The following is a 24,347-nucleotide window of genomic DNA, read 5'->3' on the forward strand; positions in this document are numbered from 1 at the left end:
ATTTGTTTTCCTTCTTGAGATGAATAGGACTGTTCCTGCAGACTTTTTTAAACCCTAACATCAGTACCATATGCTGCAAACACCAGTATCATACCACACAGATGATCTGATTATATGCAGCATTAGTATCTGTTCACATTTACACAGCTTAATGTTTTAACTTCTTATTAAATAGTACAAATTGGATTGAAAACATTACAACTGATTTGTTTGCTCAGTCTGTGTTCGGTTTTAAAAGCTTGATCTTAAATATCTGTAGTCATCAAAAAACATTTAAGACTGTACTTGCTGTTCACAGTGGCATATAAGGAATTTAAAATGGCTTTTAAAAATACATGGACACATTTGGGTCTCAAAGAAAAAAAAAAACACCTAATTATTTATTACATTGTCATTATGTGTCCTAACTAATACATTATGTGCTTAAGCATGGGAAACATTGCATTTGATGCAATGTTCTATCACATACATTAGACAGTATTTTTGATTTATTTTTACTGTCTGGATTCATTACCTTAAAGTCACACTGACAAAACTTTGGCAGAATTTCACGGGATTAGGTCCATTGTCATTAGTGTACTAGTGTCAGTCCATGTAGCACAAGAAGTCACTTACCAAGAAGCTTTCTGTTGGTCAATGGGGCGAATTTGCATGAGCAACTTGAACAAACTAAAATCAGACTGGGACACGTTCGTCCACACGCAGAACTCCAGACTGCACAGTTTCCTATTGGAATAACTGGATTTTGCCCAAATAAAATATAAATGCGTCTGCACTTTTACATTATTATATAACCCTTTCCAAAAAATTTGAATATCATGGAAAAGTTTATTTATTTCCATAATTCCATTTCCAGAGCACTTCATGCTTCCTTCATTTTCCAGCAGGATTTGCACCGGCCCACACTGCCAAAATAACCAAAACCTGGTTCAATGACCATGGGATTACTGTGTAATTACTGTGTGATTTCATGTAATATTCAAATTTTTTGAAATCCTGTTTTCGTGGGTTTTTAGCCTGGGAAAACCCATACAACTTCCGGCAAATTCAGATTTGCTCGAGAAGTAGTCTGGCAAAGAGCTCATTCAAGCCCATTTCCATGGCCTAGAAATTGCGGCACCAATCAGAAACGTTGAGGCGGGCTTTACACGATGACGATCGCTCTGATTGGTTTTAGGTCTATCCAATTGCGCCCAGAGGCATTTGAGCGACGTCCGTTCAACTTTTAAATGCATTATTATAATCAAATTGCAAACACATGAGGACAGTCTCCATGAAAGACCCACTGGCAGATGAACGTGCTACTACATGTCTCTCCGAAACGGTAGGAAATTAAATTAGATTTAATAGAGGATTTTACTGTGACGAGATGATTGACAGGGCAGTTTACGTGACAGGATGCACGCGACAGATTCGTCCGATAAAGATGACGAAGTAGTATGTCCCAAAGCTTGCCTACTTTTTTGCTACACATTCAAAAGTAAATACCTTTTCTTCACAAAAAGAGTACATACTTTCATGGCGTAGTGTAACTTAGGCGAATTGGGACGCAGCTTTACACGATGACGATCGCTCTTGACGAGGCATTTGAGCGACGTCCGTTGGTGACGCCCCTTTGGAAATGATTTGTCTATGGAGCTTTGCCAGAACATAACTTACTACTGAGAATGGTCTGGTTTTAACCAGGCTAGTGGGTTTTATGAGCTGGAAGCCCAAATTATGCACAAATAAACAACTAAATACTTGAAATTGTTTAAGTTGTGGGCCCTGAATCTATAATCAATGGAAGTTTAACGTTTTGAATGGAATTATGGAAATAAATAAACTTTTCCATGATATTCAAATTTTTTGGAAAGGGTCTGTATATATATTTTTTGCAGTTACAAGTGATTCACTTTCAAAGTAAATCTATGAATGAAAAAGCGGTTACAAACACTGGAATAAAGCATACCAAGCACACAAAAAATTTGTCCAAACACCACTTAATATTTTTTGGGAATCTCTCTCATATGAAAGTTCATCTTTATTATTGACAGTGCTTAGAAAAACAACTTGTGCATAAAGAACGTTTATGCACAAGGAAAATAACCATCAAAAGCCTATATAAATACTTCTCCAAAGTGTGCTTATGAACGCACATACAAACACACACGTGTAAGTGTATCGTTCAGTCATCGAGCTCAGTGCTTCGCCCATTGTTGACTCTTTCTGACTGAGCTTTGTGTTCGGAGATTGAGGAGTGTTTCTCTGTGCGTGCGTGTGTGTGTGTGTGCGCGTGTGTGTCAGTAGTCCAATGGGGCCATAAGTAGTTGTAGCTCTTTGAAAGTGCTGCCATGACGACCAACCTGCTCGGCCCGGTTCTTCACAACATTACTGAGGTTCTTCAACTGCTTATAGCAAGCTTTACATTTCCGATGCCTGAAAAACATTACAACAGTCTCATAAAAACACATTCCAGTCACAGGACTCCAAAAATAAAAACATCCGTTTAACAGACTGCAGGGATTCAGACTAATAGTTCACCATATGGAAGCTATTGACCCATTAAAGGCAACATTTTTTTTTAAAAAAGTGTTTGGTTGCACTGTTGGTCATGTGAAGAATCTTTGAATAAATTGAGGATCATCAGCAGATCAGCCAGCACTGCGAATGTTTAATTAAACTTTAGTGTATGTGTTTCAGTTCTTTTGCTGAGCACAGATTGTAATTCCAATAGATTCTGAATTGTCATCATGCATTAAGAACTTTATTTATATGGGGGAAAAATATTGTAGAGGCATCATTTCAGTCTTGTGCCCTGGACGGTTAAGAATCCAATAAAATCAAACCAACACTACAGAAAAAGGTTTAAATCAATAACAGTGTATAATTTAGACAGACACTTAAGGTAAATCACAACACAAGTGTTTGTTAGGTACTAACCTCTCCTCTCGAGTAATGTCCACCCCTACAGATGGAGGAGCAGTCAGTGTGTCTGAGATTAAAGGCCAAAAACGCTTCAGTATCAGCTTCAAAGACATACAACCAGTCTGGACATAACTGTTGAAGGAAAAGTGAGCATGTGTTACTTGATCGCTGTGTCAGTACATGGCTATGACCAGTAAATGTAAATAATAATAATTATTATTATTAATATTATAATAGATAACAATACACTTATACACTATTGCCACTAACAATAATAATACAAAAAAAATATTATATAATTTTTTTTTTGGTGGAAGCATTTGACGGAGGTGAAGTGGTAGGCGGAGTTTCCTTTGCAGCGCTGTGTACGCAGCAGTTCGCCGCGAGTCTTCAACTACAGGAGCAGCAGGTAACGTTAAGCTAATATGGAAAAGTTACATTTATCCTACCATGCTACTGTAAAAGTTGCGTCAGCATGCGAGTTATGCTTAACTAAAATAAAAGTATAACTCGATTTCAGCCGCATTCCGAGTCTGACAATGTCATTCGTTTTTATCCAAGGCAAGTGTTATTAGCTTGGGGAAATACACTGAAATGAAATCTTAAGTCTAAATTGTAAGGATTTATATCTTTGATTTCATAGTAACACTTTACAATAAGGTTCATTTGTTTATTATTAACTAACATGAACTAACCATGAGCAACACATTTGTTACTGCATTTGTTAATAATAATACACCTGTTGATTGTTTGTTCATGTCACAGCATTAACTAATGTTAACAAATACAACTTTTGATGTTTTAGTAAATGCGGAAATTAATATTAACTAAGATTAATAAATGCTGTAGAACTGCAGTTCATTATTAGTTCATGTTAATAAATTTAACCTTATTATAAAGTGTTACTGATTTCATGATAGCTAACACTTTAATGCATATAATACCTAAAATTTACAACATCAACAAAATTAAACATGAATTCCTCATAATTACCTTCTTGATTCTCAGTTTTGTTTGGTAAAGTAAATAATATTTAGTAATATTATCATCATTTCCCTATCTTCGTTTGATTTGCTATGCATTCTAATTGTATCAACGTCTTTTCATAGAATGCCAAGGAAATAAAGGATAAAAAGAAAAAAACAAAACAAGGAACTCTTCTTTTTTTTTTGGTGCCCTTTTTGGTCCTTCCGCCCCTGAGGAGGTCTGTGCACGCCACCGGCTATGACTAGTCAATGGCCGCCTCAAAAACTTGTAAACTGGCTCGCTGTTTACTGCCTTATGTGCTGCTGCCCAAGCAATCAAAATTAATCCTCTTAAGCAACTGATTTGAAATGCTCTTCATAAGCAGGAAATTCATTAACAGCCACTCAAGCACTCCTCATGAGCTGCACAAGAGACGTAACGCTCACTTGATTATGACGTTAACGAAGCATTTAAAAAAAGGGGGAAAAAGTAAATAAATCCAATATGTTTTACCCTTGTGTCATGGAACAATTTCCATTTAATGTATTACAATAAATTTTTTTATTAAACATTAGTAATTTATTATTATTATAATTATTAATAATAATAATAATACTAATAACAACAATTATTATTAGTTTATAATTAAACTTTCGATTTATTAATAAATTTAACCATAATAATATTTAAAAATATATACAAACAAGTTTATTAAACAAGGTACTACTACGAAGTATAGTTTAACAACAACATTTTAAAAAAATGGTTAATATAATTGTTTCAAATATTAATTATGGTTTAACAAAACAATAATATTTCATAAATTTGTTTAATTATTATTATTCTGGTCCGGCCTCTATATTTCCTTCCCAGTGGAGGTCCGGACAATAGTTATTTGGAACAGTTTCCAATTTCCATCAGGGCAGCCGCAGTATTTTGTAAAAGAAAATAATCCTAAACCCAAAACAGTCATCAAAGATGATACTTTTTTCCAACTGGATATGAATATGAAAAGATTAGACCAGATGTTTTTTCAGGCTTTTTTTATTTGTATTATTTATTTTACAATTATTCGAGTACTCGATTAAAAACAAAAAATCCGTGTCGTGTCAATTAACCAGCAAAATTATATTGTATATACATTATATACAATATATTACATGTATTGAACAGTGTTGTTCAATAAAACCATATGATAACTTGCTTTTGAAACTTTATCTGAATCAGTTATTATTGCCTCATTGTTATTATATCTATGTATTTTAAGTTATTTTAATGGTCATTAGCCGCGTTTCCATTACCCTTAAAGTTGCGCAAATTGAAATTGAAAATACGCCCAATAGAAACACGCAATTTTTGCAAAAACTCCATTATATCGCAAAAAAGTTTACGCTCGCATGAGGTGGTTTTTCAGGCAATTCGAAAAAGGAACATTTTGCACAACTGCAATGGAAATGTTTTTTTCGCATTTACAGGTCACCTGGCGTACGCAAAATTCGATCATTCTTTAAAGACGTGGTATGTTTGGACAGAAGACAAGACATAGCCTAGTTCTTTATTTAACTCGAAAAAGACGAAAGAATTACGGGAATACTGGATTCTAAACAACAAATGCCACAATTTATCAAGACCTTGAAGCAGATATGAGAAACACCTCATACGTGGACACTCCCAAATATAAGGGGCTTTCCTTGCCATTAATGCTTGGCTAACACACCTACGTCTCTTTCGATTAAAAATAATGGCTAGTGCGGAGGCTGGGATATACTTAAACCAAGAGATTTTTTTTTTTTTTTTTTAAAGTTTTAGTCGCATAACATCGGTTAATGGAAACGCTGTCATTTTTCAATATTTTTTTTAAAATCGACATTTAGAAAATATTGCAAAAGTTTTGCGCAAATCTGTAATTGAATCACGGCTATTGTTCACTTAGATCTATTTATATTACCATAAATAAATGTATCTGATTACCAAAATAATCGTTAGCGACAGCCTTACTGTACATGATCAAAATCTAGGTAGACGGCTCACCAAGTTTTTGCAGCACAGTCAACGGCATAAGCATGAATGAGTCACCTTTCATATTTGCTCTGCAGCAATTCCTCAATCTGTGGCAAGATGGATGTACAGAGGTCCAATTTCCACAGTGATCTGAAAGATAATTATAACTGCACTTTTTAGTGAATTCAGCTAAAATGAAGCCAGTTGGGACAGAAGCATTCATTGTGATTGAAAATGTACATGGATGCTTACGGTTTGAGGTTGATTATGTTAAGGATGTCCACCACAATAGACAGATCATTCATAGACACAGCTGAATCCAGGGAAGTCTGGGCAACATGAAGGGAAATGCAAACACTGCTTTTAGAGTACCGCTGCTTTCAATAATAGCCCTATACAGCATTTACTAGATTACATTAGAAATACATTTTCGATGTGTAGCAGTAAATGTATCCATCAGCCAGTAACAGATCTCTCATTACAATCGGTCAGTCCCACAATTTATCAAAGCTCATCAGCTTGAGTGCTGTTGCACTTACCTTAACATCCCCACTGGCCCAGACAGAGCGTACGGTGTCCAGGTTTTTATATCGACTGGTCAGCATTACGCACATGGTGTCATGCCCTTTCCTGATCTGTGCCAACGCCTCTTCATCTCCCATCACGCTGGCTTTAGCGTTTCGTGCATGCTATTAAAACAGAGAAATAACTCTCAGCAGAATCATTCCGTATTTTACATTCTGCTACAAAAGCTGTGACTGTGGCAGTACACTTTCAAAAAAGATATTAATGTGTACCATTTTAAGTGCCCTTATAATGCTATTTTAAGGTTCCTAATTTTGTTTTGGAGGTCTCCTACAAAAGGTTTACATGCATCCAAGGTCAAAAAACACTTTAATTTTCTCATAATATACTTTGCAGCATCACCTCTTTTCTCAGTGTCTGAAACGACTCGATCAAACGTCTCTCTAAACCCCTCCTTTCCGAAAGCTTACTCTGCTCTGATTGGTCAGATGGTCCAGTCTTTTGTGATTGGTCTACCGCTTACAGCGTGTCAGAAACAAAACGCTCATTACCATATCTGAATTTCAGGTCCGAAGGCTTCCTCAACACTTGTACACAGTGATACAAATAGTAATGAAGTCATCGGTATTACCACACAAGTCCTCATCCATTGGAAGTGCATGCAAAGTGGATTTGCGCTTGCAGAGTCTTCTCGACATGTCAACAAGAACCAAACTCTTCGAGGCCTCAGCTAAAACTACAGTGTTTGAGGGCGGATCAAAGCAGACATTGCCCGCGGGCAGCCAATGAAGACCATGGGGGGGGGGGGGGCATTATGCAAATCTGTTACAAACCTATATAGGTTTATGCAGGATGTAAGACTGGAATTACTGAAGAATCGTTTCAGTCAGTTCAGAATCGGTTCTTTCTTTTGGGAGACAAAATCTCCATTTATTGTGAATTTTGATCTTTGAAACTTTGCAGACCTTTAACATTCAAACACTACATAAAAAGAAATATCGAACAGTTTAAAAGGGTATCACCCTGGCGACATCTGTTGTACCATTTTGTTCGGTGAGTGTAGCAGTCTCTGGCTATAATAACAAATGTCTTTGTTCTTCAGTATTTTGCAAGAGGTGAATTAGTAGTGATGAAGTATTTTGCTATCATTATCAACAAAGCAACTCATGGATCCATTTAGGGGTTATGAACATTGCCATAGAAACAGAAAATTATCACAAGAACGGCTCCGGCAGCTCCAAGAAACTCCATCTAATAATTACAGCAATTCTGACACGACATGAACGCAGCATAAAAGTGAATCATCTTAAGGAAACAATAGTGCTAGACAGTAATGTTAAACATCCATTGAACTCACAGAAAGGAAGTCCCCTACATTGAGGCCAATTGGCTCGTTGCGTGTTGAGAGAATGACTCCTGTAGAGGGTTTAGGTTTGGTGGTAGTAACCACAGGACGAGAGGGAGAGGTCACTGATGTGGTCACCACAGCAACTGGACGAGGAGCAGCAGCGATCACAGTTGGTTCCACTCTTTGTACTGGAGTAGAGGAGATAATAGGACCTTTCAACTGTCCTGTCTGAAAATACAGAAACATTCATTATACACAAGTCACAGGCTACACTTACTACTTTATCAAAAGACACTTAAAGGGGTGGTTCAGAATTTTGGACATCGGACCTCATTTACAAGTTAGCCTGTGTGTTATTTATCAGTGGAGACAGTTTTCAAAAATTTTCACCCAGTCCTTCCAGTTGCATAGTTCGCCGGTGCTAGGCTAGCGCAAGTCAACGGTAACTGCTAGCCTGCCATTAAAAACAGTTTTACCCACTCCACAGTACACCAAAAGCAAATAAATTATAACGCCTGACTATCGATGTAAATGTCTGTTGAGAGAATAATGTTAAAAATCAAACTACCCTTTCATCGCATTGCAATAGTTATACTTTGTTCCCTGTATTTATTAGCACAGTCTACAGCAGCGGCGGAGTGATATTAAGTTACCTAGGCAACCGAGAGAGCCGGTCCACATGATAATCACGCAAGTGTATTTACCTGCCGCTGACACTCACCACTACAGCAGAAGCAGAGTATATTTCACGAAGAAATCAACAAGACATAGGACTATGGCCACGTTTGAAAGCCATGGCAATGTTTTGGACTTTGGAGACGATGCAGGCGAGGAATGTGTGTTATTCAACGAACCGTAACTTACATGTATGAGTCGGAATACACAGACGAACACAGAGGGCAGAAATAGAAAGAATGTCTTTCTGTAGAGACAACAGCAGCTGGAGATGCCGTAGAGAACCGGGACAGAAGATCGGGAGACCGGTGGTGCCAGTGCAGAAAATGTATAGCTACATATAGCTAGCTAGACGTCCCGACTGTAGTGCGCTTCGGTTCTGTGTTTACTTTTCGGCGCAGTACTAACCGGAGCAAAGTAAAATTCCGCCGCTGCGAAACTAGTTCCTGTAAATGTAATGCGATCACTGAGATGCAAGAGTAGTTTGATTTCTAACATTATTCTCTCAACAGACATTTACATAGATAGTCTGGCGTTATAATTTATTTGCTTTTGGTGTACTGTGGAGTGGGTAAAACTGTTTTTAATGGCAGGCTAGCAGTTACCGTTGACTCGCGCTAGCCTAGCACCGGCGAACTATGCAACTGGAAGGACTGGGTGAAAATTTTTGAAAACTGTCTCCACTGATAAATAACACACAGGCTAACTTGTAAATGAGGTCCGATGTCCAAAATTCTGAACCACCCCTTTAAGAAGTGGAAAAACCTACCCTGTCTATTATTGGAGTCACAATCTTAACTGCTGGGCTGGGTTTCTCTAGAACACTCTCTGAGAAAGAGTGCTCTATGGGTGCTGGGAAAGGTTCGGTACTTTTAGGTGGCGTTCGTGCTGCATGAACAGGATGGAAAAATGGGAAAGGAATGACCCAGAAACAAAAGAGAAAATATAAAATGTTCATGAGAAAGATTATATACCATGGCACATGTGAAGCAGCATGTGTGAACATAATTGCTTGACTTAAACTGCGCAACTAAAACTCACAGATGACACTGCGGGGCTGAAAGATCTCTTTAAAATCTTCAGGGTTGGTGATTTCTGCACTGCTTTCTTTGTCTTCTTTCTCATCCTCACTGCTAGGACTTCTCCTCTCTCCTTCTGGACTCCGGCGATCGGCCTCTGAACTCTGCTTCATCCTACACAAGCACACAAGATCAGCATGTTTAAATGCATATAAAAACATCTATATCAGACAAAATCCTCACATAAGCTGGTTTTTGACCTGGCATCATATGTTGTAAAGATACACTACTGTTTCATATGTTTTGGGGTGGGTAAGTTATGCCAGTGTATCCCAGCCTTGTTCCTGGAGGCACACCAACAGTACACATTTTGGGCATCTCCCTTATCTGACCCATCATTTTCGTGTCCCACGATTGGGAAAAACTGGCTGAATCCAAAATCGCCCCCTTTACCCTCAAATAGGGCAATGTTTGAGGGGACAGCCATTTGTAGTGGTGTCCGAAACCATAGTGGATGTTATTGAGTGCACTTATTCAATCCCACATTACACCACAATAACAAGTGAACAACCGATGTATGCTCAACGAGTGAGCGAATTCGGACAACCGTTTTCATTCACTCCTTTAAGTGAGCAGTATTAGTGCACTAATGAAGGGAATAGTGAATGAGGGTTTAGGGGGCGCTTTCGGATTCAGCCTACGTCTTAGGCAGCATTTATTTGATCAAAAACACAGTAAAACTACAAGTAATACTGTGAAATTTTACTATAATTTAACATTACTTTTCTATTTAAATTTATCTTTAAAAAGGTAATTTATTCCTATGATGGAAAAGCTGAATTTTCAGCAGTCATTACTCCAGTCTTCAGGATCACATTATATTTAAAAAAAAAAAAAAAATCTTTCTGACCCTTTTTAATGGTAGTGTCTGAAAGGTCAGTACAACATTGATCCGCCAATTGCAAACCTGGCACATTCATGTTTAATAACTGAAGAACAAAAGCTTTTGGTCATAATTTTGTGCTCCAGGTACAACCATGCTTTAACCACAGAAAATAATTGACTCATCCCTCAGTTTTATTTTAGAAAAACACTGCAATTTTACAGTTAATTAGAAGTGGAAATACACAGGGCCAGAAGGTAAATATTAAAATGCAAACCATTTCGATTTTTAATGCTTTAATCCAAGGCAACTACATTCGAGGTGTGCATTTTATAAGCTCATGCATTCCCTGACGTTCTTTTCTAGAAGTGACATGCTAACACGAGCACATGCGGTGTACGTGCGCGAGAAAGACAGAAAGAGAATCTTACTCCTGTCCCGTGCAGGAAGTAGAGGGCCGCTCGTAATTCCGCCGTAGTGTTGTTCCCAGTGCAGACGTGGGAGCTGGGATCGGCTTGTCCTGAATCAACCCTTGGATCACAGATCCGGACTTCTTCACTCGGTTGAGATCCACAACATACCAGCTCACATTAGTTTGATTGTAGGACACCGCAATCTATTCAAGAGGCAGGTGAAAATTGTTAAAAGGCATTTTAACAGTTTCCGTCTTTGTCTTCTATGTTCTCAGTAAGTGTTTCTGGTCAGATGGCCCCTGTGCATGTCTTCAGAGATCAGAGTGGAAGTGGTCACTACAGGACCTCTCCCACCAAACAGGTTCGTTTAATCATCCCAGAAAGCAAGAGGAATGCTAGTTCACCCAATAGCACTGCACCCACTGATTTATGCATATAGAAAGAAAAAGTGTATGAAGTACAAACCATTTGGTTGTTGCTGATGGCCAGGTCAGACACTTTGCCCCAGCCTACATGCACTACATCAAAGCAGCGGTCAGGCTCCCAGCCGTACACTCGTAGAGTGTTCTCTGAGCCACTGTACAAGCAGTTACCATCAGGATTAAACAATATACTTCTGCAAAAAAAAGGCAGAGAATTCAGCTAGGGGTCAGACAGAGAAAAACAAACACATCCAGATTGGAAAACTGATAAGAACCTCACAACTCCCGTCTCGCCTTCTGACGAGCCAATCATGTTGAATTTCTCCAGGTCCCACAGCTTAACAGTCCTGCAGAAAATATACAAAATACAGATGGTGCCAGAGTTAACAAACCTGGGCCAAAGCAGCATCGAACGCATTAAATTCAAGCCGCATTATGTATAAACAGACACCAACCCTTCATTCACTCACACACTCACACACAAAAACACTCAGTACCGATCTGCACTCCCAGAGGCGAGCAGGTACTCATTGGGGTGGAACTGCACAACATTGACTGCTGATGTGTGTGATGTGAATTCAGTGATCATCTTGCCTGCTATGAGATCCCACAGCTAGATTAAGAGCAGAATGAGAATACACATTAAAAACTAAATTTCCTACATTTACATACAAGGCAACACAATTTCTGAAAGTGAGAAGTACAGGATAGCTCTTACCTTTACTGTGCTGTCATCACTGGCTGAAGCAAGCCATTTCCCATCGGGACTGAAGGCTAGACAGCGCACAGCCTGAGTGTGATCCTGAAATAAAACACACACTCATTTTAACCACATAAATATCACCATCCATCATATCACATTCATTGAGATATTGTGCACTAGTGATGCGCAGGTCGGGCGGGCCAAGTAATACAAAATAATTTAAAAATCCAATTAATTGCGGTTTGGATGAGATAAATTATAATGTGTTGATTTTAATAAAAACACAAAACTCTCATTTCGCGATAAAACCATACGCCACTCTTTTAGTTCGTTTTCAACGACAACATCTCTCTCTTCAGGGAAAACCAATCAAGGAAAACATGCTTAGAGCACCTCCTGTTGGTCATATAAAACACAAAAGGAAAAAAACCTACACAAGATTTAGCTTAATAACTTAGCTTTAACTAAAAATATACAAAAGCTTAACAGAAATTATTCTGATAAGAGTGTTTTCCAACATGATGAAAATATTAACGCGTTTAAAGCTTAATTTTTCATTAGATACTCATTTGCAGACTCTATGCTACGCAGTTGTGGGGTCCACGTTTGTTTAAACAGCAATGGAGGCTAAACTGTAAAGAAAATTTCAAAAAGGAGAATTAAAAACAAAACAAAAGGAATGAAATAAAAGTACCATGTGGCAGCATTTTAGTGAAGTAGTTGAAGGGATAGTTCACCCAAAAAAAAATTATTCTGTCATCATTTACTTACCCACATGTTGTTCCAAACCTTTCTTTCTTCTGTTGAACACAAGATGATATTTTGAAGAATGTTAATAAAAAGACAGTTGTTGGCACCCAGTGATTTCATAGTAGGAAAAAAAAATAAACTATGGAAGTCAATGGGGTCCAGAAACTGTTTGGTCACCAACATTCTTCAAAATATCTTCTTTTGAGTTCAACAGAAGAAAAACTCAACCAGGTTTGGAACAACATGAGGCCAAGCTAATTTTTGGGTGAACTATCCCTTTAACCAGGACCAGTCAAGTGCTGGGTATGTGATATGTAACGGCAGTGAAGCACTGTATAAGCCTGGCTCCGCCCTCCTACGTACTTCCGCTCAATTTAAATTTTCCTTCAGTACTCCGTCTGGGTTTGCGGTATATTCTTGGGTTTTCTCCGGCCAATTTTTTGGCGGTCCAATCAGCCAAAAGAGGGAGTGGCTGAGAACGATGACGTCGATGTTGTGCGCTAGTTTGAGTTGTAGGGTTACGTCACGACCAAACGTTAGCGATTGGTTACGGGAGATCCAGAGTGGCTCTGGGCAGATCCAATAGTTTTAAACTTCAGAGTACCCGCCTTCAAGGAAGTTAACGCTTGTCAATGGAGAGTGGCCAGACTCTCTGTACAAATGAAATGTACGAGAGTCTGGTAGGACCAGGCTAGCACTGTATATGACAAACTAATAAAGCCTATATCCAGCCTTAGTTTGGGATTGAACACATTTAATTTCTTGTGTGTGTTCGGGAAGTTGCAGTGACAGAAACGGTGACATTCCAAATTAAGTTTGAAGAGAGTAAAGCCTGTGTTTAGGCTATTAAGGAAATGCAATTTTGCAGTAGAAGAACTTTTATTTTAAATAAATGTTCATTTAAAAGCAGCCTACTTCAGTGTAATATGATACCATATCGTGCGCAACACAGAATTAGAATAATTGTAATGTGACGATCGGGTGCGGATGTCTAAATCAGAGAAAATCATAGGTTAGGGTTCTATCCAGACTGGACTACTGTAATGCTCTCCTGGCTGGTTTTTCAGCTTGCACTGTCAAACCTTTGCAACTGATCCAGAATGCTGCAGCTAGAGTGGTCTTTAATGAGCCGAAGAGAACACGTCACTCCTCTCCTCACTAAATTGCAATGGTTGCCAGTTGCCACCCGCATCAAATTCAAGTCACTGACGTTTGCCTACAGAACAACCACTGGCTCTGCTCCCTTTTACCTAAACTCTTCACTTCAGACCAACGTGCCATCCAGAAACTTGCTCTGCAAGTGAACGTGGTTTTGTGGTGCCATCTCAAAGAGGCACAAAATCTCTTTCTCGGACCTTTACTTTGACTGTTCCCTGCTGGTGGAATGATCTGCCTTTTTCAAGAAACGGCTGAAGACACATCTTTTTCGCCAGCACTTGATCCATTAAAGGAGAACTCCGGTCAATTTTAACATTGAGCTCATTTTTTTGTACATTTGGAGTGCTGTCAATACAGAGAACAACGACAAAAATCGGTGTTGCCTACACCGAGTTATTCTATTTTTAAAATTTGCACCCTGTTGACTTCAATGGGGCAAGTACTAAACCTGCTTTTAGCCTCTTAACATCCTTGATGTGTCATTACAAGTGCACAGAAAATGTGAGTGATTCCTTCTGAGTGAACACGAGTGAGTCTGACTGCAGTAGATGTGAAAGAAATGTATAAAAATGATGTTATTTAAGCCAGCGCAAATACCTTTGTTTACATCCTGTTTTTCGGTTGAAGTCCAAAGTAGTCGATTGCCGAGTTCACGCGCATAGGTTTAGTTACCTATGATCACGCGCGTGAACTCGGCAATCGACTACTTTGGACTTCAACCGAAAAACAGGATGTAAACAAAGGTATTTGCGCTGGCTTAAATAACATCATTTTTATTCATATCTTTCACATCTACTGCAGTCAGACTCACCCGTGTTCACTCAGAAGGAATCACTCACATTTTCTGTGCACTTGTAATGACACATCAAGGATGTTAAGAGGCTAAAAGCAGGTTTAGTACTTGCCCCATTGAAGTCAACAGGGTGCAAATTTTAAAAATAGAATAACTCGGTGTAGGCAACACCGATTTTTGTCGTTGTTCTCTGTACTGACAGCACTCCAAATGTACAAAAAAATGAGCTCAATGTTAAAATTGACCGGAGTTCTCCTTTAATTACTAACACTTTCTCTTCTATTCTATATCTATTTATAAAAATAAATAAAAAGTACTGCGATAGATTAAACTGGGAAGAGTCATAGCACTTGCATATTATTGTCGTATTGTTAGTTTAACTGCTTCTATTGTTCTCATTTGTCAGCCGCTTTGGATAAAAGCGTCTGCTAAATGAATAAATTTAAAATGTAAATGGATGATTCATTTTGAACAGGGGATTCGGGTGACGTTAGATCTGATCTGCGCATCTCTATTCTGCACAGTGTACCAGATAGAGACTTTCCAAACTAAAGTGCTTTATAAGTCATTAAACTCAAAACATCCTGCTAAATGCCATTACACAAAATGAATATCCAGTGATTTAAAAAAAAAAATTGGATAAACCAACGGCTGAATCTTACAACATGAGACTAAATACACACCATTTCACAAAACAATAGGGTAAGATAGATTGAGAGCGCCTCACTAATCCACAGTTTAATCATGTACTCAGACAGAACTGAGTGTTAAGGGTGATTAGCCTGGCTTCTGATTGTACACACACACACTACTTTAGTCTAGTACTTACCTTGTATCTGTACACACATCCTTTCCTTCTCACATCCCACAACTAGAAAAGAAATTAGACAAGAAAAATTCAATGTTCAAGATAGACATACAACTCTTATATGCAAAAAACACTGACTACACAGACAGTAGTGGGTCTCATTCACCAACTATGCCTAAACAAATGTGTGTGAAATCTGTGTACAAACATTTCCACAAGTTTTGATTCATCAACTTTTGTACTAAAATTAATTCTAAATGCATGAAAAAAACCATAGAAACAATAGCATTTATGTATAGTTTGCGTTATTGGTTTTGAGGAAGGCACACTGGGATCTATGCGTGCTATGAGGCAAGAGTCCATCTTTTGAGAGCATATGGAGATGGTTTGGGCACGTTTATGGAAACCTTGAGCACAAGATGGCTGATTATTTAGAATACTCAAGAACAAGGTTAACAACAAATTCATATGCATACACAAGTGTTATGAACTAGGCAGACATCTTTCATGGGAAATTATCCTGTGCAAATGAATACAAATATTTAGCACATTTAGTGAATGAGAACCCAGTGTTTGGGATTGACACAAGTTCATTCATCAAATCTTCAACATCAGTTTTTTCAAATTCTTTGATTATTCTATAAAACCAGTGAAAACCTTTAAGGCAAAAGCATTTAACTCACCTTAATGTTGCTATCCACAGAACCAGATGCCAGGTATCCTCCCATGGGATGAAAGTCCAGACTGCAGATACTGGCCTTATGCCCCATCAAAGTGCGCAGAACTTACAAAAACAAAAAAACAAACAAAACAAAAAAACAAGAAATCAATTCAGCAGTGGATAACAAATACTTTGAAAAAAGTGTCCATCTCAATAAGTGTTTCTGGTCAGATGGCCCCTGTGCATGTCTTCAGAGATCAGAGTGGAAATGGTCACTACAGGACCTCTCCCACCAAACAGGTTCATTTAATCATCCCAGAAAGCACAAGGAATGCTAGTTTTCTACATCATCCATCTCTACATCAAATAATGGCCATCAATGTGCAGAACATCAATTCTAAAGTAAGCAGGCACATTTTTAACCATGACTTGCCAATTAAGATCGACTAATTGAATCTCATAAAGCCTGTCAAGAAATTCATCATATTTCATCCTACAGTCATAAAGAAATGGCACAGTTTATGAAAATTATGAAAATTTTCTTAGTTTATGAAAATTTAAAATGTATTATTATTTTTTCAGTATGGTATTCAGGGTTTTTTTTTCTTCACATTGTGGTAATGAGCTAAAATTTGCCTTTAAAATATAAATTCTAACTTCGGACCTACCTTTAATTAAGTGACTTTAACCATCATGTACTAACATTTAACTTAATCATTTAATACAACACTACTGATTACGTACATGTTTTTACATAATACTTACACCTATTCTTAAACCAAACCTTATCACAAAATCTGTCCTCAACCATAACCAATTCCCATCTCAATAACAGCAAACATGTTTTGCCAAACATCATGAACTGCATAAGTACACTGTACCAAACAATTAATTTTGACTAATACACAGGATCCCACTTTAAATTTGGTGTCTTGAACTACTATTTTTCTTTCTCTTGACTTCGGTGATCAACTTAACCTGGACATTTTCTTTACAGGTTTCAAGAGAATCGCTAGGTTTCTTATTTTAGGTTTATGTTAAAGGGTTAGTTCACCCAAAAATGAAAATTATGTCAGTAATTACTCACCCTCATGTTGTTCCAACCCCGTAAGACCTTCACACACGCGTCACACACAATAGTGAGCCTACGTGGTGACGTGCAACACTGACGAGCTGCGCAAAAACACTACGTGAACTCACTCGAGGCCCAGAGAGAAGGAAATGAATAGTGGAATAAAGTCGTTATTTTTGGGGGGGTTTTAGCGCACAAAAAGTATTCTCGTCGCTTGATAAACTTAAGATTCAGCCACTGTAGTCACTTGGACTATATTAACGATCTCTTTAATAACTTTTCTGGGCCAGCAAGTTTCAGTCCCTTAGAAGCCTATGGAGGAGTGAGACAGCTCTCAGATTTAATCAAAAATATCTTCATTTGTGTTCCGAAGATGAACGTATGTCTTACGGGGTTGGAACAACATGAGGGTGAGTAATTACTGACAGAATTTTCATTTTTGGGTGAACTATCCCTTTAACCAAAGTGCATAAGGTCGGTGCAGCACAAACCACTCACTTTTAGCAGCCTCCAAATCCCAAAGTCGGAGAGAGCCGGATTGAGAACCAGCTACCACACGCTCTTCAGAACTGTTGAACTGGATACACTCCACGGGGCTGGTGTGGCCCGTCAGACTCTGCAGAACAGATAAAACACTTCATTATATAGTCGTGAGACTCTTATTTCTCGCAAACACATAACACAGGGTTATACCATAATGCAGCTCGGTTTGTTGACAGCCCAGATATTGACTCTGCAGTCTTCGCTGCCAGTGGCCAGTAGACGACCCGATGATTTCCCCAACACCAGTGAAGACACATTGCTGGAGTGAGCCACAATCTCCTCTGAACAATACATATGACAAAACAAAAGCCAGTCACTTCTCCCACAACTTTAAACCGAGGTCTTGACTACTTAAAACATTCTGCAGTGTCATGACCAGGATGTTTGTACTCACGCAGTTTCCATGCTGTTATTGTGGTGTTGGTGAGAGCCATCGTGATGATAGTGCGATTGAGTCAACTCACTCTGCTCATTTCACCAACACATAAATGTTAGGGATTCGACGATATTAATTTATCTTCTCTGTCCATCTGTCGAATTGAAAAAGTTCATATAAGTACAGAGTCAGACAAACAGCAGAGTAAATATGATGAACATTAAGACTACTCTCTAAACAACGGCAGGACAAACAACTATGACAAAAGGTGACCATTCAATCATTTTTTGCATTTCATAATCACGTTCTGTTCATGAATGGTCTATAGCTTAAAAATTCAGTTATAGTTGTATTATGTCCACATTGCCTTTGTTTTAGGAGAAAATTACAGACACTTTACTTCAAAGAGAACAATGTGTGTGAGGGGCTAACCTGAAGAAAAATAATGAATACATGCAGCTTTAAAAAACACTTCACTATTGACTTATGACTGGTTTTTAAAATACAGGTCAAATATCGATACAAATAAAAAACTGAAGTCATTATTTTAATAAAAACAATTCCGTAAATGGAAAACTTGCTTTAATTGCATTTGAGATGTTCCTGATAATGTCACAAAGCCTGGTTCAAAACGTTTTAGTATTTATAGCCTATTCTCTACTGAAAACAATTAAAAAATTGAAATAGAAGGGTTGAGTAAACAAAACTTTTTTTGACCAGAGATGGCACAAAATCTCAAAACATTTAATGAATGGATAGGCTCCACCGCTCTTCTTAATTTTGTCATTTAATCTGAATATCAACATTTTTGAGATACAGTTAATGCATCCAGTTAATTTGTAATTTTGTCTCTGTGAGCTGTGACATAGTATTATGCTTAATACCAAAGTTATTTGTCTCTATTCGTTAATGAATGAGGGACCCTAAGATTGAAAACCATTAATGTTTTTGCATTTGCTTAAATTTGCTTGTTGAAAAGTAAAGTTTTAAATTTTGTTTAAATAACTTTCTCCAGTAGTGGCCTTTTTGAAAAATGTAAATGTCATGCTGTGACAACTAAATTAGCAAATGTTTCTAATTATTTTGGCAAATTGGCTGATATATCTTCACCCTGCACATGCTAAACTCATATCTAGCCTATATGTTACAATTTAAAAGGTAAATGCCCCTTGTTCTTAAGCGAGCATATTCCATATTTTACCCGAATCTTGCGAAACCCTTTACCACCAGTTAAAGCAGGTATTGGATTTTATTCGACAGTTTTATCGTGAGCGTGTATATATTAGTCAAAGTAAAGGCGTAATGAACAAAGAGCAGCCAGGTATCACCGTTTCAAGCGATGATCTTTCTGAACATATCTTGATGAAACCTTACCTTATTAACTTAGTCTAACAAAATATACATAACATTACATAGACAAAGACATTAGATAGACACACACACATATTATACCACTCGCATTAAGTCCGAGACCAGTGGTGTCGATTAAATCATCAAAGCATTTCCAGTTTAGCAGCTAAGTTAAGTCACTTGGCCACGCAAGCCTGTATCACAGCTAGCAGTTTATTTATGCAAATTACCAATATGCAAGCGATCGATCAACTTTCTGTCTTTGTTTTTTTTCTAACTTTGTTAAAAGACTTACTACCAACTAACATACATAGTTCCAGGTTAAAGTCCTAAACTTGTTGTTCCTGGATAACTTTAAGCTAGCTTCGCAATGTAACGTTAGCTAACGAACTCATCTGAACTGTAAACAAACTACCTACCTTTACCTCATCGTCTTATCTGTTCTGTGCTGCTCTTAAAGTCCAAGAAACGTTGGCATGTATTTATGAGATGAAAGTCGATAACACACTCGACCGACAAACGTCGATTCGACCCTGTTTACACACACATTTTGCTTTTGTCATGGTGTTTCTGATTGGTTGCTAACTAGCAGTAGCTTAGCAACAGTTCCTCTTACCTTCCCTGTTCTGGTGACGGTCAATCTGGGTTAATTGGGGACTATCATGGCTGCAGTCTGCCGATAGACAGATCAGATCAGCACTAATGAATGAGAAAAAGATTAGTTTAGGACGAGAAAAGATCCCCGTGCGCGCATTTTCAGAGTGCGCATGCGCGTTGGAACTATGTCTACCTACTATTAAATTAATTTATTTATTTTGACAATACTTGTTAAGAAGCACATCATGATAATCTTTGTGGAGGTTTTTCAGATGTAAGAAGGGCAAATCAGCTTTACAGAAAATGCATGCCTACATTACAATTTAGAGTGATCTGTTATCAGGGGTGACTATGTTCAAGTTATGTATTTTAGAAATGTACATATACAGACCATACAGTTAGCAAAAATGTATTAATTTAAAGCAGAAACAACTACTACAGTTAACACATCTCAATTAACACATCTGATTTAATCCAGGTCCTTAGTAGAGACTCCAAGACCCAGCCTGAAGGTCAGACAAGGGAAACATCCAAATTGTGCAACATCAGGGGCTTTTAGGAACAGGATTGAGAACAATTTGCCTAATTCCTGGAGGCCCCTTAACAGTAAACATATCATATATATATTTTAGGTCTTGGAGTCCACTACTAAAAAAACTAACGAGTTGAGTCAGGTGTGTTTCACATCTAAAACGTCCTGTTGGGAGGGCCTCTGGGAACAGGGTCAGGGGCAGAGTTGTGTTTTTAAAAAGCAAACTCATCACCATTTTATAATAGTTTATTTATAATCATTGGGTATTCATAAATTTCACCTGAAGCAACTTATTTTTACAAGGTTGTCAAGATGCAGCTTGTATGTTCTTTTGCTCATTGCTTCAGTCCATTGAACTGTTAAATTGATGTTGGGGGCCAGTCAATACTGTGGCGTCATGTGTGTATTATATATTTATATATACAGTGACCCATCCAACTGTATACAAACAGTATAATTTAATTTGAACAGTTAAAAATGTGTAACCAGACAGTCTTTTGTTGCCACACAAGGTAAATAGTCTTATCTTGCAATCCCTCAAAGCAGCACCAGGCTGCACCTGTAACTTCAGCAGAACATCACATCTCAAAGACTTGATCTTTGATACAGAATCAGCACATGATTTTCTAAACAGCCTAAAGAGGGAATTCTAATAGCTGAACTCAAGTGCTGTGAAATTTCATGTGGTTGGCGAGGTTCATACAGCCTCAGGTCTGAATTGCTGAGGGCAATGGGCCATGTAGCTGCACCTGTTGAGAGGTCCTCATTAACAACTCAAACTAATGATATGAAAGCTCACTATGGTAAGCAAAGGCATTCTGTGTGCATTTAACCCACTGCAAAAAAACAAAAACAAAGGCAGTGGTGTGACTGTGGTGCACCTGAGATGGAGATTTTAAGACGGACATTAAGTAAGAAAAAGGATCCAGAGGGCTGAAAAGGACGGAGCAGTTGATGACAAGTGAGGAAAAAAAAAAATTGAAGACACTTTATAGTGCCTAATCTATTGTCTGGACTAACCTGCCATATCGAATATCTCAGAATAATTTAGATTGCATGTTCTTTGTAATTGTACAATTAATGTAAAAAAAATTTTTTTTAAACAGAGTCTAGAATCTCTTCATCTGTCGTCTTTCCTGTCGCCTCTGTTTCTTGTCATTCTTCTCGTTCTCTTCAGGAGCTGCCTGTGAATCGGCAGAAAACCAGGGGCCCAGGAAGTTTGCCCACAATAAATGCAAAGCCCTTGCAGGTGCCTGGTGTAAAGAGAGAGCAAATAATACATTTACAGAAAAACTGGAATAGAGAAACCTCCATGATGTTACAATCAGAGCAATTCCGCAGTCTCACCAAGAGCCAGAAGTACCAGAAGTAGGATGACAGAGTGCTGAGGACCTGAACAATGGCAGTAAGGATAATCACATCCTTCAGGTGTCTGCATGTCAATATAAGAAAAAAGTCACTTATGAATATTACCATCAGGAATATTTATCACCAACTGAAAATACACATATAATGGGGATATAAATATACAGATAAAACATCCAACTCACTCCGCCATGCCCTGTTCCATATTAAGGTCAATCCCTCCATCTAGCAAGCTACCATCTTCAGCAAATGCAGATTTAGCCATTGCTGACATTGATCTGTAGCTGCCAAAGTAGACCGCCACTGCAAACAGTAGCGAGAACTGGTACAAAAGACACAAAAGAGGGATTCAGCACCAGACTGGAAGAGGAGTTGAGTGAATAAGATTTAACTTTTACCAAGAAACTGCCAACAGTTCATTCTCTCACAGTTGACTAAAAACCACACATACAGTGATCTAAAGCCTAAGCAAATATAGAGAGATGGATATTATTGTCTACATCAGGGTTTTTCAAACTGGTCCGTGGAAAAGCGTAGAGAAAAGAAGTTTAAACATTGCAAAATAAAGTAAGATTTGAATTTAAAAAATAACTAATACATCTAACAGTACAATACTACAGTGAGTATGAAAAAATTAACAAAGTAACAAAAACACAATATTTTACACATACTATTTTTTCAAAGTATAAAGTGGGTCTTTATACATGAAAATATATATAGCTGCCTGCCTTATGAATTTTAGGGTGGAGGCTTCTCACATGAGGATGAGAATTTATTATAATTTGGGGGTCCATGGCAACAAAAAGATTGAAAACCACTGGTCTATTTCCATTTGACACGTGTAGATACCATAGAATGTAAAAAAAAAAAAAAAAAAAAAAGTAGATATGCATACAACAATCTGGATTTGCTCATTCACATCACTGAACAAAACCAAACAAAATATGCACGTCATACTGTGACTTACCCATGTCCAAAATGTAGATGAGTTGTAAAAGAGCAAGAAATTGACTGCTGCATAAATAGCCTGAAAAGAATACCAAAAAAACAAAACAAATGGCTGCTTTAGATAGATAGATAGATAGATAGATAGATAGATAGATAGATAGATAGATAGATAGATAACGTAGATAGATAGATAGATAGATAGATAGATAGATAGATAGATAGATAGATAGATAGATAGATAGATAACGTAGATAGATAGATAGATAGATAGATAACGTAGATAGATAGATAGATAGATAGATAGATAGATAGATAACGTAGATAGATAGATAGATAGATAGATAGATAGATAGATAGATAGATAGATAGATAGATAGATAGATAGATAGATATAGGGCCTTACGTTTGCTCCCAGGATGATTCTGCAATAGAACTTTAGAGTAGCCTGGTTTTCCTCATAGATTTGTCTTTTGCCTTTGGTTCCAACTTTACCTTTCGGCTAACGAGAAATATATTACTTCACAGGACAGCACTGACACAACACTTATATCTCGCCAGTCATAATTTACAATTATCATATGAATAAATGTATATGACACAGTTAATGAATCATGTTTCTTTTTGAATAATTGTTAAGCTTGACTCATACCGGCATCTTCCCTGAGTTCTTCTCGTGTTTGTTTTGTTCACCCGGTGTTGACGCCTTCCCCTTTAGGCATCTAAAAAACTAACGGTTTCTTTTTTTAAGGAATAATCTTCAAAATTAAACTACTATCATATACTGCAAAATAACACATCAGCGTTCGCGAGCGCGTTTCCGGCGCTTGTAAAATACGTCACAGATGCAATAAACTGGGCTTGACGCCACCTCGTGCTAATTTCATGTAAGTTACGTACAGGATTACTGCAAAAACTAATTTAAGGCATTCGTTTTAAAATTACTTGTCTGTACTTGTTTTGATGCCCACTGCCATAAAACACAAAAGAAGAAGATAAAAAGATTACTTGTCTGTATGCGAGGTAAAAAAAAAATTGCATTGCATAATTGTCCTAATCCAATAGGTCATTTACAATGTCTAAATGTTGTTTTGTGGAAAGTTGATTTAATGTGTAGCTTAACAATTTTTAAAATCTTTCACAATTAGCTAAAGTGGATTCTTGGATGGAATGGTTGCATATATTTTGAGACAAAAGACTATATGATTAAATCAGTTTTTCAAGTTAGTTTCACAAGCTACTAAATTGATGTTTGGGGTAGGAATTCCCCATGCTGGAGGACATAACAGCAAAGAGCAAGTAAAATAATAATAATAATAATAATAATAACAACTGAGTGGTCAGTAGCCTACTGATATGCGAAATATGCTTGCTCTGAAAAATTGTGTCAGTTCATTTTGTTTTTAGAATACCTGATGTTGAAAACTAAACATGGGCATAATACCATTGCGATTAAGAATAGGTAATGGTGAGTCACTGGATAAAAATGGAAAGATATAAGCATAATTTCATTTCTATCTATGGCTACTACAGAA

The 24,347-nt window shown here is 37.6% G+C and overlaps 2 protein-coding genes across 5 annotated transcripts; both read right to left on the reverse strand.

Moving 5' to 3' along the window:
- Window positions 1–1,969: 1,969 nt before the first annotated feature.
- katnb1 (katanin p80 (WD repeat containing) subunit B 1) lies at window positions 1,970–21,039 on the reverse strand. 4 transcript variants are annotated; one of them, XM_079867237.1, is made up of 19 exons: window positions 19,990–21,039; window positions 18,042–18,177; window positions 17,798–17,928; window positions 17,603–17,720; window positions 16,055–16,155; window positions 15,393–15,434; window positions 11,878–11,961; window positions 11,657–11,772; window positions 11,435–11,506; window positions 11,203–11,353; window positions 10,756–10,940; window positions 9,464–9,615; window positions 9,192–9,310; window positions 7,757–7,975; window positions 6,414–6,563; window positions 6,127–6,203; window positions 5,950–6,024; window positions 2,923–3,039; window positions 1,970–2,418 (listed from the first exon to the last, which is right to left on the reverse strand). In XM_079867237.1, exons 2-19 carry the CDS (start codon window positions 18,079–18,081, stop codon window positions 2,283–2,285), a joined length of 2,085 nt encoding a protein of 694 aa, XP_079723363.1. In that variant the 5' UTR covers window positions 18,082–18,177; window positions 19,990–21,039; the 3' UTR covers window positions 1,970–2,282. The 4 variants fall into 4 exon arrangements, with proteins under 4 accessions (XP_079723363.1, XP_079723366.1, XP_079723364.1 ...); XM_079867240.1 differs by having other exon boundaries at window positions 7,757–7,971; window positions 9,188–9,310; window positions 19,990–20,146; XM_079867238.1 differs by having other exon boundaries at window positions 19,793–20,011.
- Window positions 21,040–21,508: 469 nt separating this feature from the next.
- tmem208 (transmembrane protein 208) lies at window positions 21,509–23,671 on the reverse strand. The gene is made up of 6 exons (XM_079867242.1): window positions 23,465–23,671; window positions 23,219–23,314; window positions 22,835–22,894; window positions 22,053–22,189; window positions 21,850–21,934; window positions 21,509–21,755 (listed from the first exon to the last, which is right to left on the reverse strand). The coding sequence occupies exons 1-6, from the start codon at window positions 23,468–23,470 to the stop codon at window positions 21,612–21,614; spliced, it is 528 nt and encodes a 175-aa protein (XP_079723368.1). The 5' UTR covers window positions 23,471–23,671; the 3' UTR covers window positions 21,509–21,611.
- Window positions 23,672–24,347: the final 676 nt, after the last annotated feature.

This window comes from Squalius cephalus (assembly GCF_949319135.1).
Source record: "Squalius cephalus genome assembly, chromosome: 3".
In the NCBI taxonomy this organism is placed as follows: Eukaryota; Metazoa; Chordata; class Actinopteri; order Cypriniformes; family Leuciscidae; genus Squalius; species Squalius cephalus.